General features: G+C 39.1%; 1 protein-coding gene across 5 annotated transcripts in view; it reads right to left on the bottom strand.

Moving 5' to 3' along the window:
- LOC122811105 (para-nitrobenzyl esterase-like) overlaps positions 1–19,936 on the bottom strand; it is a 284,915-nt gene that overhangs the window by 101,000 nt on the left and 163,979 nt on the right. For all 5 annotated transcript variants that reach the window (XM_044082687.1, XM_044082684.1, XM_044082685.1 and 2 more), the window contains one exon: positions 10,858–11,060. In XM_044082687.1, the coding sequence (XP_043938622.1) occupies positions 10,858–11,060 (203 nt within the window). The remainder of the gene's footprint in view (positions 1–10,857; positions 11,061–19,936) is intronic.

The following is a 19,936-nucleotide window of genomic DNA, read 5'->3' as shown; positions in this document are numbered from 1 at the left end:
TCTGTAGGCACCTCCTCTGGTTTGGTTTCTGCCTCTGGAACGTCTATTCCTGCCCCTTTGAGATTTTGTGGAGTCAGGAAAGGACCACTTTTGGCAGGCCAGTTCCTGCTAAACCTTGGGGGTTGTACCTGCAAGAAATCTTTAACCGTTTGAACAGATTTTGCCTTTTCTTCCATTTTCTTCATAACCTGCTGGGCAGGTGTACCAAACAAACTTGTCTTATCCATAGGAGCATCTAGCAACTTAGCTTTAACAAGATCCGGTAAAGCTTGCTCCTTTAGCCATGCATGCCTTCTTATCACTGTGCCAGTCATGGCTGATCTAAATGAAGCCTCCAGTGCATCATAGCCACATTTTAAGGAATGGTTACTAACCTGTTGTATGTTATTTACCATTTCTAATACATATTTCTTATCAAGAGATTCATCAGTGGTTAGCTTTTTAGTTAACTGATCAAGCATAAACTCTTGGTACTGTATCATGTGAAACTGACAGTTTAAAGCTCTAGCTGAGAGAGTAGCTGAAGTGTAGACCTTTTTACCCCATCTGTCTAATGACCTTGCTTCCCTTTCAGAAGGAATAGGGTTTTAGCTATGGTCATGACTACTGCCTTGGGACCCTGGGATATAGTTTCTGGGTCTGCAAGTGGGGCCTTGTAAAGGTGGTGATGAGTATCTGGCACCCTGTAAAATCTGTCTGGTTTGGCAGGGGCTGGGGTAAAGAATCTGGAGCGGAGCAGACATCATTGAAAGCATCATCCACCACAGAGAGAACAGGAGGTATAGCTAAGGGCCTGTGCTGTGGAAGGTGCAAAAAGGTCCTAAGTCTTTCTGGAGTCTGAAAAATCCTGTTGCTGCCATTGGAACTGCTCGCATGGCATGTAAGGTTTCCCCAAAGGAGAATTCTTCTGGTGGGAAGCAGCTGGAATGGATTCTTCAGCATCAGAATCTTCAAAATTGGAGAAAGGAGCCTCTGGCTGGTCAGTTATGTCTGATTCATCAGCAGAATCATCAGAGGACACTGGCTCAGGGGCTCTGCCCTAGGTCTCTTCTCTGGGGGCTGAGAGGCCCTGTCTGGGTGAGATTGAGATGCTCTAATTAATGAAATTAAATCTTCTGCCAAAGTAAGCATTTGAGAACTAGAAGAGGGCCTGGTTGTGGGGGTTTAACAGGCACTGTTTTAGTAGTCTTGGCTGCTTTAGCCCTGGCGAAGGCCTTAATGGACATGGCAGCTGGGGGCCTAGCCGCACCACGTGCTGGGGTAGGGCCATCCAAGGAATGGTGTCTGATAAGTCAGTGGCAACCACCGTAGTGGATAAAATTTCTGAGGCCGATTCAAGAATGGTAGCAGGGGCCTCAGTTGTCGAGATAGATTCAGCTGTACTTTGATCAGTTTTCGGTTTCGCCGAAACCGAGACACTCGCAGTTTGCTCAACCATGGTTCCGCCGGAAACCGCGGACCGCGAGTGTCGGTCTTTGTCTTTGCGTTTTTGGCAGATTGGGTAGTCGGAGGATCCGACGGCATAATGTACGCAAAATCAGAACCGAAAAACTGTTCTGCAAACTCCGACCCGGCGCCTAAGCGTTCGTCGGTTGAAAGAAGCACAGGCGAACAGGCTGCTACGTCGTGGGCTGGGCCTAAACAAGGCAGACAATAAGAGTGGAAATCTTTATGAGGTATTTGTTTCCCACAGGTTAAACAATTATTAACTTTTTCTGACATCGGCTGAGGCAAGAAAGAGTCCCCACGGGTACTTAGCTTTAGAAGTCTTTGAAGTAGTATTCGGTGAAGTAATCTCTGGATCCGACCGACCGGCACTTGCGAACAGCTTCTGCTTCGGGCGCCACGCGGCAAGAAAGACTGAGGAAAATGGCGTCGGCTGATGCTTTATACCGAACCAACAGAGATGACGTCGGGTGAAGTGCGACATCAGCCGAAGCCGGACCCGGACTTTGGAATCCGGCCGACTGAAGGGCTGCCTGACGACAGGACAACCCAGTTGTTATGACTGCAGATGCATCCATGAAGGACATCAGGAACATCTCCTTCAAAATGGGTCCAACTCACAACAATGGCAAGTAGGGAAAGTTCCCATGTGTCCCCAGACAAATATCCCTAATAGTGTAAACACCACCTCAGGTATTCCATTTAAAGAGGCCATTAGCCTAATGGGGCTAACCTGCTCAACAAATGATAAATAAATAGATAAAATAAAATAAAATGATCTTCCTTCCCTGTTTTACCTTTAAACTGGCTTCTCTAGCACTACCACATATTCTTGCATCCTACTGTTTTGTTATGTCTTTTTGTCCTTTTGATCAGGTGTGATGCTTTCCTGTGTTCCAGGTTATCACCTTCAGTCCATGCCCATTCCCTTCTGTTCCCTTTGGGTTTGTAACTCCCTACTCCCCTCTCATTGCTGCTTTTGAATGGCTCTTCCCTCCTGGGTTTCCTCCTGAGCTGGGCCTTCTTGTCTTTGGCCCTCACCTACACTCCTCCCGCCCATAAAATCTGTATAACTGGATGTTTTTCCCCTCCAGATTGGAATGAGTGCCTCTAATCGTTGGTCATTAACCTTGCCCTTCTTTCCCCAGTTCTTTTTTGGCCGGTTTGCTTTCACTTGTCCCTGATTGCCTGTTATATATTGCTTACTCCTGTTTAACTCTCCCCTTTCCCAAGCTCACCATATTTCTTTTGCATTTAATCTCACTTTTGTGATAGTTTCACGCATGCCATTTCACTCTGCTATAATACATTACAGTCGGTTTTCATAATTATTTCTTTATCAACTTCTTTAATTTTTTCATGCAGGTACCACAATACTATTGCCAATTGTTTCAAAGAGAAAGCTTACTTTTTTATGACAATACAAACATTGTAAAATATGGTATATCATAAGAAAGACTATGTAACAGCAAGCTTCCTATATGAAGCCCTTCCTTTTACTCGGTACCTTTTTATCTTGCTCTTACAACCTTGATCAGGAAGTTGCAACCTATAAAACAGTATGCGCACAATTGAAAAACAATATCAAACAATAAAATATTGATCTAATTGAAAGAAAAAAAATCACATGAGCAAACTAAATGATTTGACCCCTGCACCCCATGCTACCTATAAATAACAACACTGAGATTGCACAACAGAGAGGAAAAAGCAAATTCTCACTCCCCACTGTACTGTGACATCCCATAAGCTAATGCTGGCATTCTGCAATCATATGAGTATTCAATCACTTATGCTGGCATGAAAAATGTTCAATATTTCGAAGGTTCAACAAACATAATGGTTATCATATATGCATATTTTTACTGCTAGAGCACAGTGCATTAAACAGATTTCATACCTTTGAATAGTGCCTCGTGCTCGTAGATCCCATTACCCCTTTTCAGTCTTATTTACTTTGTTTAGTTGTATCCCTTCTATGACTTTAGTCTCTCAGTTCTTTTGACATGCAGCCATTATCTCATGCCTGTACATGATGACATTTACTGAGTGCATCTGCTCATTTTTTTCTCTTGCGTTGTCCCTCATTGCTTTCATCTCTCTATGCTGTCCAGTTCTTGATGGCTTCCACTCTTCTTGGCCTTCTCCTCGTCTGATTTTCCTGACACTGTTCCAGTTCACATTGCTTCCCTCCTCCTTTGAGCAGTCCAGCCTGCTCAGTCCTTCCTGGGTCCTGGGCTTCTGAATTCCCGGAGGAGTTGGTTGCAGTGTTTCCTCTTTAACAGCATGCACTTTTTTTCTTCTTGTATCTCTTTCACTGCTTCTGTTGTAATTTCTATTGGACTCTCCTCTTTTTCTGGATTTTTGCTTTGATCAGCTTGTTATTCTTTTTGATCTTTTTTTCTTTGTACTCTCACATGATATTTCCTCTGTTTTCTGTGTTCTTTCCTCCATTTCTGTAGTCTGCTATGCACAAGGTCTTGTCTGCCTAGCATATCTTGTTGACATCACCTTGTTTGCCTTTCTTAACATCCTCTTTAGCTCTTTTTCTTACAGGTGCAGCTAATTTCCGATGTTGTCAGTGACCCTTGAAATTCTACCTCTTCTATGACCTTTTTGAAGTTAATCTGCCAGTCCATTTATAGTGGGATATTTTAATTTGTTTCTTTGTGTCTATTGCTCCAGCTTCCAATATGCAGAATCTCTGTAACAAAAACTTGCACTTCTCTATCTGTGTGAGTCATGTGTCCATTTCCCTTCCTTAGCACACTTAAGATGGCAGGGTAGTTAATCCATACAGTAATTTCCTGAGCTTCCAATGGCCTGAACAATTAAGCCATCCATTTTCTTAGTTTATGTTGTGAATCAGAATAATCCTCCAACTGTTTTGCAAACATACCGTTAAAGGGTACAGTTATGTCTTGTCTTCTTTATGTTTACAGCTGTGCAGGCCTACTAATATGTCTCTTGGCTGCCCTCTTTTCGCATCCGGTTCTATACCCATGAGCTGCTCTGATGTTGCTATTATCCTTATGTTGTTTCCTTCTGCTAGGCCTGTTTTCGAGGCTATCCAGTTTTCCTGGTTGCCACTGCAGCTTTTTGCTGTTTCTGTCAGCCTTCTACTATGTTCCTGTACCCCCTGATCTCAGTGGTGTTCTGTGTTCTTCCAAGACCTGGATCATTTCTTTATTCACTTCATTTTATTATTTTTTGTTTCCCTCATTAGTCTTACATCATCAGTGACTGCCATCAGCTTTTCATACAGTTTACAAAGCTGTTTTTCTGCTGCAGTGGATTTAAATTTGGCCAGATGTTTTCTTTTATCTCCTTGTTCTCCACCCTGTGATTTTTTTGTTTTGTTTTCTTTTCACCTAGAAATGGTTGATTAATTACTTTTTTCTTGACCCTTTGTCCAGAGTGGTTTACTATCAAATAGTCAATGTTCAAAATAAATTCCTACCTGAAGTATAGACTTACATGTTCGAAATGGAATGTTGAAAAGGTCAGAATGTTGGAAACACACTTCCTTAAGTGAATTTGACCTTTCTCAACATCCATAGACTGCAGTCAGACACTGCACATCACGTGACATTACTATGCAGGGGGGCAAGCCCTCCTGTACCCCCCACACCCCCTGCATAATACATATTCCAACTCCAAGATCCCACTACAGTGGGGAAAAGGGCAAATTTCCTGCTCCCCACTGTTCTGCGATCTCTTGTCATAAGGTCAGCCACATATGTGTGAATGCACAGTGCATTCACTGAACCAGAACTTGCACAAATGAAGGTTTTATAACACAGATTCAGCCAACCAATTTTCAAAGGGTCATAGAACCTTCACTCACAATTTTGATGGTAAACTGTCCAGAACTGTGAGCCTAAACAGCCATCTTGCTTGGGCTCTCTGGAGCCTCTTTCTTGTTATTGTATTTTGATAGCCAACCTTACTTACTCATCTAACATGGGTTGCATAGCTATTCATGTGAAGAGAAAATCCCTTTAGGGGACAGGCACAAGTAGTGCATATATGTAGCACTGTCATCTCCTCCAAATGAAAAACCTATGCAGAGATTTCTGCTTCCACAATCTATCACAGATAACACTTATGTATACAAAAAATCCTTGTCACTTCAAGGTTCTGATTTGAAAGGTTCTGTCAATCCCAATACAATGTTGGCCTTGAAACTGACTGATCCATCAGCCTTGAGGTCCGCAAAAGAGTCAGCTTGGTAACTGCTCTTCTATGGTGATTCCTACTAATGGATAATCATATTTACCAGTGCTGAATCTGTTTACCAGTGTTGAACACTGTTTTTTTTTTTTTATCTTCACTGTACCAATCATATGGTTCAGATGGATCTACACCCATCAACAAAGAATGGTCTCTTAAAAACAGAAGTAAAGTACACAAGTGCCACTGTATCTCCTCTTCTGTACCTGAGGTGGCTGCAAAGCAAATAGAGCAGTCTGTTAAGGTCCCCATCAAAACGATTGACAAAACCTCTCTCAAAGTACTTTAAATGTTATTGCGAAGTCTGCTTCCCCTAAAAGTTTACAGGATACTTCTCTTACTGGCGCAATTATTGCTGATTCAGGACCTGATAATAAGGTTGCATAATACTAGAATCCTTGATGCTGAGACCAATGATGCTGAGATAAGTCCCCACATTTGTACTGTCTGATTTTAATTATGATAAAATTGTGGAAGCCTACTATCACGCACAACAGAAATTTGTGGCATATCTTCCTTTTTTAGGATTTTGGATGAAAGCTGAAAATCCACCACTATCTATGTTCCTTAATCTGGGATATCAAAAGTTATTTCACTGGTCTCTACTTTTTTTGGTACTGGTTCTGAAAAGGCCAACTTCACAGGAATGATTTTGGAATGAATATTCCAAACCTTGTCAATTATAGAGACATCAGAACTGAATTCAGTATTAGTGATTTCAGTACTGATATTGCCACTTTCAAAGTTGTTATTGGTCACAACCTTTCTAGTGTCAACACTTTTGATTTCGATGATGACTCCTGGGTCAACCCTTGGCCTTGAGGCCTCATCTGCCCAGTACATTCTCAGTGCTGGTGTCAGAACTTCTTGTTTGATGGCTGGAAATTTGGCCAGAACTGCTTCTTGACAAATGTCAGATTTGATGTTAGTGTCAATTCCAATGCCAGCACTCTGCTTTGTTATGGTGCCCCCTCACATTGTACCCTCTGCTGATGCCACCACTTATCTTCCGCTTCAGATGTTTGTTACTGAGACTCAGGCTCCACTGTTTGTCTGTCAAGACAGGCAGCAGGGGCACTTCAGCAGCACCCCCTCAACACTTAGATCCAAAGAGGCAGTCTCATTAGCTGACTCACTAGCACAGGTAAGCAAAGGAAGGCAACATGTGAAAGGAAACATGAGGATTCACCTGTAGAGGCTCTCACAGGCGGTTTGTGCAATGAGGAGGACACTGCATTCTTTTCCAATGAAGCCAAATTTTAATAAGTCTTGTTGATGATATGTCAGGTGTGTCTGGCCAAATGATGCCACACCCTTTTTACAGTTGGCACTATGAAAGACCTTTTGATCTATCCAGCAGTGTTCCTGGATGGTGCTTCATTGACTGATACTTTTAAAGTTTCTCTAAGGCATCTGGTGAGATGCCAGATATGGTAGCCCCACTGTTTAAAAAAGTTGACATCCGGTGATTTGAAATACAGGATAAAGACATCAAAACTGCACACTTTACGTTCGGCAGCTGGCAGTCTACCTACCACATAAAGAATCCAGGGTGGTGGTTTGCTTGGGTAAGCATGAACATACATCCTCCACTTTTTCTATGAGGCCGCTTAATTACTTGGTGGAGTTTCATTCCAAATTATAGATGACCTGCCTGATAGGCCCTTAAGTGAATAGGTTAAGTCTTAATGATACCATGGCAAATCTAATGATGCTTATAACTTGTAATGCTGCCAAAGGTTCTGCCAAAACCACTACTTCTGTCATAACTATTTGCTGGCATGTCTGGCTAAGGTTAATCAATTTCTCTGGGGATGCCAATGTGATCTTCATGAATGACTATTCCAGGGACCAGTTTTGTTTGGACCTGAAGAGAAGACACTTATGAGAACTGTGGAAAAGGAGGGAAACTCTCCCTGCTGTTGCAGTGAAATTTCTGCTTCCTCAAAGAATGTTTACTAAATCACAAAGGAGTCCATTCCTTATGTGGTTCAGGCATGGACAACAGAAAAACAAACAATACTTTGCCTACAGGTGACCAGCAGCAACCACATGGCCTTACTCAGACGTTCTCCTTAAGAAGCAGTTGGAAATCATTTGTCCTAATACATGATAACAACAGACAGGCAGGTGAGAACCTTCATATGCAGGGATTTCTTTTTATCCCTGTTTCTCTATCCCCTTCCCTGCAAGACATCTTGTTTAATCAAAAGAATTTGCAAAACAGATGTCCTAAGATTTAAACAAAAGAGCCAACTTGGAGGTTCCACATAAAAATGAGAGGGTCTAGATATTAATTCAGGCTTCATTTAGTACCAAAAATTAAAAAGGAAAAGGATCATAGGCCATTTTGAAATTCAGTGATCTAAACACATTTGTCCTCCCAAAAAAAACTTTTAATGATTTCAGTACAGTCAAGTCTACCTTGAATAGCAGATGGAGAATGGATGTACTCTTTGGACCTCCAGGACAAACACTGACACATAAAAATTATGAGACAGTAATTTATTGTCACATTTCATCTCTACCATTTGATTTCATCTGAGTGCCTGGGCTACTCACCAAAAGCATATTTATGATTAGGGTGCACATGGGTCTGCAGAAAGCCAAATTGTTACTGTATCTTGATGACTAATTCTAGTTGTCCTTGCCATAAATTACTTAGTGTCAGTGAGGAATTCTGTCTGATTGTCTTAGAATAATACTAAACTAATCCAAGCAGCCGTCTGCACAGTTACACATGTTTATAGGTTGCAGCCTGGGCACCAAGTTATGCAGAGCAAGTCTCCCAATAGACAGAAATTAGGTCTTCAAACAGGAGAAAGAACTGAAAAGACAAAATGAAATCTGCTACATAATATGTTTTCCCATAGTAATGGTGGCTGCCATTGACTTATGTGCATTACTTGGCCAAAAGCAAATGAGAGGAAAGAACACTACGGGTAGAAACAAGCAAGACAGAAACAAATGCCAAATGGATTCTCCTATTGCACCTCCTGTATCCCCTTACTTAACAGAATCACTTCTAAGCTGTACATATCATAGGTTTGCCTAGTCTTATATGTAAGGCCATGGAAGGAATAATCATGGACCTTATAAATAATTACATAGGAAACCTCCAAACACTGGACCCGACCCAATTTGACTTTGCCAAGGGCAGGTCATGCCTGCTGAATCTGGTGGATTTCTTTCAGAAAGTCACTAAAGGCCATGGATGATGGTAAAACAGTACATACCATGTACCTTGACCTGGCCAAGGTATTTGACACAATTCTCCACTCAGGTATTATAAATAAACTCACAAAACTGGACATAAATCCCTACATCACCAAATGGCTAGGCAATTGGCTCATGAACAGGACACATATGGTTAAAGTGGGTGAATCCAGACTCAGCAAGAGGCCAGTTACTAGTGATGTGCCACGGGGCTCAGTGCTGGGGCCATTCCTGTTCCAAATATGCTTCCCTGAAGTAAAGGATAATGTGGAAGGCCTCTGGATGACAAAGTCTGCCAATGACTGCAAGCTGGGAGCAACCATTAAATCCCCCCAACAATGTAGATATCCTTCAGGAGGGTCCAGATCAGACAAATGACTGGTGCCAGAACCATGGCCTAAAACTAAATGTGAAAAAATGCATTATCATACCCTTTGGGAAGTGAAATTCCCCTGCAAATTAGAACATCAAAAGTACACCCCTATGAATAGAAGCACAGGTGAGAAATCTAGGTACACAGATAGATGGTAGCCTGAACTTTGACTGCCGTGTGTCCACAGTGATGAGGAAGTCTTTTATGTGTCACAACTTATAAGTAAAGGTATGGGCATCCAGATCCAAGTAAATTATAGTCCCACTGTTCTCAGCCCTAATAAGACCAATAATGGAGCCCTGATGAAGCTGCTACACATCTACAAGTCAAACAACATGAGGTTCACCTGATCTAGGGATCTAAACTTAGTGACTCAAACAAAACATGCTGGGAAGGAAGATATGTGTCTCAGACATTGCCCCTTCTTTGGAACAGGCTTCCTATTCACATTAAGCAGAGTCCTTCCTTGGCCCTCTTCAAACACTGTTTGGATCAATGGATGGGGAATCACAAATTCACACATAAGGTAGTACCTGTGTCCATTACGGACAGGGGTAATCTGTAAGATACTCAATGCACAGGCACAAATCCATGCCATCCTCTTGCTCCTGGGGCCATATAATGGGTAAAATCAGGTTATATTGGCTAGGTTTGTAAGGGTCCCTAAGCCATTAGCTTAGTACTCTCCTATGAATCTATGAATCTATGAAGAAGGAGGACCCTTAACAATTTTCTTAATCCATCTGATTATTTAGCCTTACTGTTGTCTGATAAACATCCTACTCACAGCAGTGACAGGATGATGGTAGTGGCAGCATATCTTACTGATTTAAGGGACTCTTTCCAAATGTTTAGCACACCAAAATACCTACTCTAACTCACCACTTCTAAATGGCAGAAATGATTTATGAGTAAACACAATACAGTTTCCTTACATCATAAAATAATGTAACATAACTGATTCAAAGATCCAAATGACGTGCTATATAATTAATCTGAAATCAGGTCAGTTACAATAAAATGCATTGGTTAAGAGAATTAATATAAAAAAAAACAGGAGTTTTTTGAGGGGGCAGGTCTCCCTAGTGCCCACACTGGGATAACTTATTCTAAATCCAAAATCAATGTGCCTTGCTGAAAAAAAAATGCAAATACCTATTTTGCAGTTATACCAAGTCTGTTGATATCTGGGTTAGAATGAATAAAGATTTTTAGAGGTAAAATCTTTTGCAGGAACATTCTGTAGTTATATCACAAAGTGCCTTTGCTTTAACTCACATACACACTGACTCATTTCTGGCACACAAATAAACCCCACTGGCAGTGATTTCTTATGGTGAAAGTTTTTTGGGGTAAAAATCAAAGAATAGAAATCAATGACTTTAAACACACCCACTTTGCACTTGACCAGAGGTAGGGAAACTAGCACATAAACACAAACACATATAAGAAAGTCTCACTAATTTATAAATTAAAATCCAGTGTGAAGAAAACAATAAATGGAATAAGAATATTAAGCTGTTCATTCACAGCTTTAAATATGGCATCAAAACATACAGTGCGAACTGAAAATAAAATCTATGTTATACCTATAATCAGCTTCCTGCTGTGTTGTGCCAATCACAAATGGCACATCATTGTAGCCTGATGACTTGTTCTTCCACATCTCTAAGGGGGGAGCTGGTACCACATACCCATCTACCACAGCTACTGCACCATCAAACTGTCCTTTCACCGGGATATCCATTAAGTCTTCCACTGCCCAGTAAGGATATTCTTGCCATGGGATTGCCTGAAGTGAACCCAAAAAATAGGAGGAATCAGTGTCTAAAGTTTAGACTTGCTTTATCTGTGTTCATTCAAAATTTTGTGCCTCATATGTTTGTTGTTCTTGTCTTAAACTGTAGCTTTATAACCAAGTCCAAAATTATTTTTCTAGATGTAAATACATGGTGTTATAAAGTAACATCAAATAACACACATTTTTGTGACAGTAATAACTGAAGTGGAAAATAAAAGTCCTATAACAAATGTGACTACAGCAATGAATGCGCAATAAAACTTTGTAGACTAGTACAACTGACTGGAGGATGGGGTTTACTATCAAAATGACGAATGGAAAAATAAATCCTGTTTGGAAAACTGGAAAAAAAAAAAAACGAAAGTAAAAATATATAACACAGCACAATGTTGAATCTGTTGAACAAATTCAGCAGACTTGACATTGTTGCTGAACAGATCACATGATGTCCATATAGGAGCTCAGTTAAATGAAACTCCTACACCTCACATCACGTGAGGGGCTGCACCCCCCCCCGCTAACTATATATTCCAACTCGGAGATTGCACTACAGTGAGGAAAGGGATGAATGCCCCAGACCGCATTATACCTCGATCTCTGTGCAGTACTTCAAGTTCATATCAGCGAATGCACTGTGCATTCGCTGATATGAACATTTGAACAAGGTGTTCAGAAACACAGAAAATCAAACATCTGTCTTTTGGTTTTCCATCTACAGAACATCTTAGTTCATCATTTTAATAGTAAAATGGAAGATAGCATTATCATAAGTGAGGCAGCATTTTTAGACTAGGAAAAATATTTTGGTTACACAACAAAGAAGGAGAATGAAGTCATCTGGGACAGAGAAAGATGGATATCACCAATTTTGCACTATCTGATGAAGCATCTGCATGTTCCATAGTTATCAAAAATGACACAGTAAGGGTGACACTGCAAACACTTCACATATGTGGCCCTACATGAGACTATGCTTTTGTGGAAATGAGGAATGGAAAACCAAGGAGGAATATCAGTTTTTTAGCAGGTTGTGCAGCTTTTACAGCCTTACACCAGTAAATTTAGCAACTATTCAGCATTATAAAAGAGACCCCATAAGACACTGGGTAAAGTAAGTGGCTCATGAGTTGTTAATAGTCAAGGGTGTCACTCGTCTCGTGTATTGAAATAAGATGATGAGGCTTGGGTGTTCGTTTAAGATGCTTATTATTAGACAAAAACACATCAGGATGGATGACTGGAACATAAAACTTAAACTGACTGACTGCTACACATATACATGCTTTTACTCTGGCTCCTTACACAAAATGGTGCACTGCTTGCACTTACTCAGTACTTACATGCATGTGCCCATGAGCTACAGTGGCTTTAAAGGTACAACACACACACTATGACCCACATCCTCCCTCTTTGCGATTTTTTTATTTGCATGAGAAAATAGTCAATCAGATATGCACACAAATTATGTAAACAATAACAATCATGCCCAGGTTGCCATGTATCTAGGATTAGTCCTTGAGATACAACCTGACCTCATTATATAATAATCAGTACTGGGTTTAGCAACAGGGACAGTATCTAGGGAATGCTCTTCATTAGGAACTTCAGAGATACTTTCAGGAACAGGAACAGAAAATGAATTGTTCTCTGGAACAGGAATATTCGATAGTATACTCTGAGAATTAGAGTCTCCATTACAGACAAGATGCTGTAACACTGGCTCAGACACTGGCAATACATGCTTTCGTTTCTGCCTTAATTTCATTCCTTGTGACTCAATGTATAATATCGGTTCCTCAGAAAGATGTTTCAGAAGTCCTACTCAATCAAAACCTTTTGCTGTCTGTATCCTCACTATCTCTCCTTCTTTTAATGGATTGAGGGGTTTGCTGGTTTTGTCATAATGGAATTTCGGTGACAAATGCTTTTTAATGAGTTTACGTTTTACTGCTTTGTTGTTTTTAGCACTTAAAATCAACAAATTCTTACTGATTGGTAGTGTTTTTCTGGTTTGTCTCGACATAAGTCTCTGAGCAGGTGAACCAAGTAAATTGTCTTCAAGAATGTTTCTGAGATTAAGCAAAATGAGAAAAATATCGGTCTTGTCTCTTTTTGATTTCTTTAACAACTGTTTCGCACTTTGAACTGCACATTCAGCCAAGCCATTAGACTGTAGATAGTCAGGACTACTAATAACTTGAACAAAGTCTGATGTCTCAGAAAATCTTTTGAACTGCTGATTAGTAAGCTGCACACCGTTGTCAGAAATGACTTTGTGCGGACTACCGTTGACAGAAAAATGTCTCTTCAATTTCGTAATGACAGTATTGAAAGTTAGGTTAAGAAGTAAGTCTGGTTTGAACCAATTTGAATAAGAGTCTACTAATACCAAATACTGTTAATCATTCTGTCAGAAAATATCTGTGGCTACTGTCGACCAAGGTAGCTCAGGAATCTGGTTTAGCTGAAGTAGTTCCTTTTTGTTGATGCTGTTTAGTGCTATTACAAATGGAACAAGCTGAGGTTTCCTTCTCAATATCTTGCGACACAGAAGGCCAGAATACTAGTCCTCTTGCCCTTCTTTTGGTAGCATCGGTTCCTGGGTGACCTCGATACAAGATTTTAATGTACTCTTGTTGCAAAGATTTTGGAATTACCACTTTTGGACCTTTCATGACGATGTCATCTTCCATCAAAATCTCATCTTTATAAGGAAAATACTGCTGCATGTCTAGTGGTAAACAAGATTGTTTTGTAGGCCATCAATGACTAATAAAATGGTTCAGGTCTGGAGAATTGGATTTGAAGCTGTGTGATTTCTAAGCTCATCAAGATGTGTGGAAGAAAAATTTCTCACTTCCATGACTTCAAAATCAGCTTTCTCATTGTCATGCCTATCAGTGGTTTGTCTCGGTGATCTGGATAAAGTATCAGCAAGATAAAGAAGTCTGCCTTTTGTGTAAACCATATTGAAATTGTACTTTTACAATTTAACATCAGGCGTTGCAATCTAGCTGGAACTGTGTGCATTGGTTTTCTCAAAATAGTAATCAGAGGTTAATGATCAGTCTTCAATCTGGATAGGTTAACCATAAATATAATCACTGAACTTTGAACATGCAATCTGGATAGGCTGACCATAAATAAAATCATTGAACTTTGAATATTCAAAGGCTATTGCCAAAAGCTCTTTTTTCAATTTGCACATTCTGCATCTCAGTTTAGGTTACAGTTCTGGATTCAAAGGCTGCTGGTCTGCCTTCTTGAAGAATTACTGTACCAAGACCATATTTGGAAGCATCACAGGAAACAGTTACAGGTTTGTGAACATCATAATATATCAAAGTGGGTGGACTGGCAATTTTCTGTTTCAAGATATCAGATGCTCTTGGTGTTGTTCCAACTAGGACCAAGTTACATTTTTGCGTGGCTGTTTTGCAGCAGTGCAGAAAGCTCACTCAAATCTGGAATGAACTTGTTTAAATAGTTGACCATGCCAAGAAAACGTAAAGATGTGGCATTGTCTGGAGCTGGCATCTGAAGATTTGCAGCTTGCTTGGATGGATCTGGTCGTAACCCTGAACTGGTAAACAAATGGCCCACATAAGTAACTTCTTTCAGCTGGAGTTTACATTTCTGACGATTCAGTTTAAGATTCACCTCATGAGCATGATCTAGAACTTTTCTGAGGTTTCTATCATGTTTGAATTCACCATTACCTCCTACAAGAATATCATCTCCTATAACAGCACATGGATAACCAGAAAAAATGTGTTCCTTCGCATGTTGGAAGACTTCACTGACAGAATTTATTCCAAATGGCATTCTCAAAAATCTGTACCTTCCAAATGGTGTACTGAAAGTGGTTAGCAAGGAAGATTTTTTGATCAAGCAAAATTTGCCAAAATAAACGTTTTGTATCTAAGACAGAGAAAACAGTGGCATTTGCCATGAGAGCAGCAACTTCTTCAAGTGTACGCATCAGATGATGAGGTCATTTAAGTGCTTTGTTCAAATCTCTTGGATCAATACATATTTGAATGCCATCTGAGCTTTTCTTATGAGCTACTACCATGGAGGATGCCCATTCAGTTGGTTCTTCTACTGGACAAATTACTCCTAAATGTACCATTCTGTCTAGCTCTGCTTTTACTTTGCTCTGCATTGCTACTGGAACTTTCCAAGCTGGTCTGACTACTGGGCTTACCTCATGGTCTAAGTTCAGTACACAACTGGGAGTTTGCCAAGCTTGTCTTTGAAAATATCAGCATATTCAGAAAAAAATATTCTGTGTGAAACAGAACCTTCATTGTCACTTGTGCTTACATAGTGGGCTTGTTTATTAAATGAAACCAGTCCCCATTTTCAAACCATCTTTGAGGTCTAACAATGACTGCATGTATCTTTTGACTACGTAAACCTGCAAGTCATAGCTGTTCCCAGCAGAATAGCATGAAAGCACTACTGAACCTTTGGTTTGAATCTCTTCACCACCATAATTAACAAGCTTCACACATTTTGCCAAACCAAGTTTTTCACCAGCTTTTACCTTAGCAAACATTTCTGCTGATATAACATTGCACTTTGAACTAGTATCAACTTTGAGCTCTACAGGTCTCCCATTAATTAGTACAGTACAAAATACTTGCTCTTTGCCAACAAATATACTGCATTAACCTTTTCCTCAAGCACAGACACACCATCCACATAAAAAGTGGGGTCAATCTTTCTATTTGATCAAATTGCTTCTTAGAATGCTCTCTCTTAATAAGAGAACGTGTCTCTTTAGATTTACAAAGCTTTCTGAAATGATTCCACTTTTTACATATGTGGCATCGCTGACTGAAAGCTAAGCACTTCTCTTGTTTACGTTGATAACTGCCTCCACAGTTACGAAAATTGACTCTGAGGTTTACCATGGGTTTTGCAAAATCACCCCTCGGTTTTGCTGTGTGTACCCTGGGTTTTACTGAAGCTGCCCTGGGTCTCATTGTGGGAGTCACACCCTTTGGCTTATATCTCTTAACCTTTTGCTGCATACTATCAACATTCATACTGAAAGACACTGCAAGCATGCTTTTCTCATTCTTAAGCATATTTATGTGCTTTTCTGTAAGCTCATATATTTGACAAATGTCCGTGGCTTTACTTAAAGTTAAATCACTGTCTCAAAGCTAAATCTCTCTCATTGCATCATTAACACCACACACAAGCCTGTCTTTTATCATCTCATCTCTCATATCATCAAATCTGCACATTTTTGCTTTATTTCTCAAATCAGTTATATATGCTGCAAAAGTTTCACCAGGCTTTTGATCTCTTGTGTAAAATATGTGCCTTTCCACTGTAACATTTGTTTGAGGATTGCACATTTCTCTAAATTTATGTTTTAAGCACTCAGGGTCTTCCCGCGTTTCAGCCTATACCACAATATGGCAGTTTTCCCCTTCCTCTGCATAAACAGCAGATGCATACATAAATGAACATTCTCACTCAGTGCTTCTGAACCAGCTAAACTAGCAGAATAAATGCTTTTGTATGTACGTCTTTATCAGAAAAAGCAGCCTGTATGAAAATATCATATTCTTGCTCAAACACTCTCTAATTTTCAGCAATATTATTATCAAACACGAGCGGAGCAGGTCTGCAAAATCCCTCTGTCATGCCAAATAAGTTTCTAACACACACGCCAGGTACTCATAATTATATTCAACTGCACAACAGGCTCTTTGAAATAACTGTACTCCTTGAAAAACTGCGCTGTAATATTGCACCCAGTGCCAACACTTGCACACTTCAGACACTTCGAACAGCTTCAGTTAATGTGAAAAAATACAGTAGTTTTCTCTTTTTCAAACCTTTTATATGATTAAGATATTGTTTCAAATGTTTTATCTTAAATACTTTTATCAATATGTCACAGTTTCAAACATTATGTTTATTCAATAATCCATTTTAAACATTTTGAGTGCTTCGCCTTATTTTCGTCAAGTAAAAAATCATTTAAACAAGTTTAAGTACCTGGAAATATTTTCTGACCTGTTTGTGAGTTGTTTGCAAGTCATTTGAGCCACTCCTGTATATTCTTCCATTTTTTTCTGTGAGCCTCATGGTTTTAAGAAGTTTGAACTTCGGATCCCATCCTGATACCATGCCGCTTGTCTCGTGCATTCAGATAAGACAATGAGGTTTGGGTGTTCATTTAAGATGTTTATTAGACACAAACACATCAGGATGAATGACTGGAATATAAAATTTAAACAAACTGACTGACTGACTGCTACACACATACATGCTTTCACTCTTGCTTCTTACACAAAATGGCGCTCTGCTTGCACGTGCTCAGTACTTATATGCACATGTCCATGAGCTACAGTGGCTTTAAAGGTACAACACACACACAATGATCTACAAAGGATAGAGGGTTTGATTCCTTCCATTTACATTTTCCTACAGTGTGACTGAGAGTCACTTAACCACATGGTGCTCACAGCTCACCTCTGAAAAGGGAAAATTGCCCATTGAGCTTGCATGATAAAAAGAGAATAAAAAAAGTTTACTGCATATCTCTGTTTTTGTAGGATAGCCTTAATCTGAGAAGCCAAGCATTAGGAAAAGGAACAAATTATGCATTTCCTAACAACTAAGTAAAAATATTTCTAATTTTCTACAAGCAATGCGTAATACTATTCTAGATTTTGATACTAAAAATAAAACAAATGATTTCAAAGCAATAGTTTAGGTAGTATACTCTTAAAAAATCATGTCCCAGTAAGGGATGCTGGACTTTATATTTTTTAACAGTGATAAACCTGTACAGTTGACATACCTGAGTCATATCAAAGAAATAAACTTTCAAGACCAGAAAAACAAACTAGCGAAAACCACCGCTAATTCAAAAGCCAAGAACTCGACTCAGGCCAGTCCAAAACGTAAAAAACATGAAAAACAAATTTTATTAAGCCACTATAAAAGCTTTTCGTTAGTACCTTGCACTAACTTCTTCAGACAAGCAAAACATTCACACCATTACAAGTGAGTTTAAATACCAGCATTGAAGCACTTAACCACGCCCCTTGCTCTCCCTTTAGCTCCTTAAAGGTACAGATCGCAGCTAACTAAAGTACATTTGCAATTCTCTATTAACATAATGAAAAATTCATACACCGAGACTGTAATGCCACCTCAAGTTGTAATTTTCTACTTTTAAGTAGTTTTTGATCAAATACATGTAATTTAGTAGGCAAACTCACATTCTCGTGTTCAATAACTTCATTACTAGCTTGGTCATTTTCGAATCCAAAACAGAACGACCTATTAAGCCATTCATTTAAATTAAAATTCACATGCCTTCCCTTTTGGCCATCTGATATGTTGTTCTGTTGATGTGCTAAACCAATTGCACCTGGAGGGCTCATACAGCCACTTACTAATTTCTTCATATTCCCTTCTCTTTCTTGTGTCAACAAATGAGTTGTAAGGTTAGGTAGAACCTCCGATTCATTAATAATTCCGTTAGGTGATGTCAAACCCAAAGATCCAGTTAAAGGCATTCACAAGGAACGTGTTTGTGAAGTATTAAGTCCATTTAATAATGAAGTGCTCTGCGAAAGACATTCCATACGTTGCATTAAGTTTTCCACTTTCTCGGAGAGAAGGTTGATTAAAACAGTTAAATCTCCTGGCTCTGGCATACTTCCTGCTGGCGATGAAGCGGTGGACATAAAAACACCAAAGAAATAAACTTTCAAGACCAGAAAAACAAACTAGCGAAAACCACCGCTAATTCAAAAGCCAAGAACTCGACTCAGGCCAGTCCAAAATGTAAAAAACATGAAAAACAAATTTTATTAGGCCACAATAAAAGCTTTTTGTTAGTACCTTGCACTAACTTCTTCAGACAAGCAAAACATTCACACCATTACAAGTGAGTTTAAATACCAGCATTGAAGCACTTAACCACGCCCCTTGCTCTCCCTTTAGCTCCTTAAAGGTACAGATCGCAGCTAACTAAGGTACATTTGCAATTCTCTATTAACATAATGAAAAATTCATACACTGAGACTGTAATAATAGCAGGCTTTGAAACTGAAAGAAAAAAGACCAATATTTTGATTATTAAACTGTATAAAGTAGATAAATGTGTAAAATATATAACATAAAAATAAACGGTGTTCAACCTACAGCATAAATACTAATACTAATAATGGAAGCGCAACGCTTCCTAATCAAAGATTACCTATGGATACATTGTATCTTGCCTGCTTTCAAGTAAAATAACTAATATAATGAATATAATAAATGTAGTGAAATTAATACATACTGTCCTAAACATCTAAATAACTAGAACAGCTACCCAAGAAAAATAATATTAATCATATCTCACTAAATAATAAAAATAAAAATAATAATAATAATGATAATAAAAATGTAGATATATAAAATATGACGTAACATATAATATAACATTGTCATTGAATAAAACATGTCTAAAAGTTAGCGTATCTAGACCTAAAATTAATAAATGATAAAATATGGATCAATAATATATATAGTAAAATAATAATCATGATGTATAATCATATCAAAAACTAATAACTATTAACCCTCCACCACTGTCGACTAATTATTCATTATATTAGTTATTTTATTTTCAAGGCATTCTTTAGCTATGTCCAGAAGGCAATACACAGTTGTGTGCAGAGCTCATTGTAAATGTTGCTACCTATACTGAGCCAGAAGATATAGCAAACCTACCAGCCGATAAAGTTAGCTCCAACTTTACTCCTCTCCCCCCTCAACCTTCCCTCAGGAAATACCATCAAATATAATTCACCCTGCTATCACTATGGAACAGGTCCTTAATG

This window comes from Protopterus annectens, chromosome 9.part0 (assembly GCF_019279795.1).
Source record: "Protopterus annectens isolate FY-2018-M chromosome 9.part0, PAN1.0, whole genome shotgun sequence".
Classification (NCBI taxonomy): Eukaryota; Metazoa; Chordata; order Ceratodontiformes; family Protopteridae; genus Protopterus; species Protopterus annectens.
The sequence above is the reverse complement of the archived record's forward strand: the minus strand, read 5'-3'. Positions and strand labels throughout refer to the sequence as shown.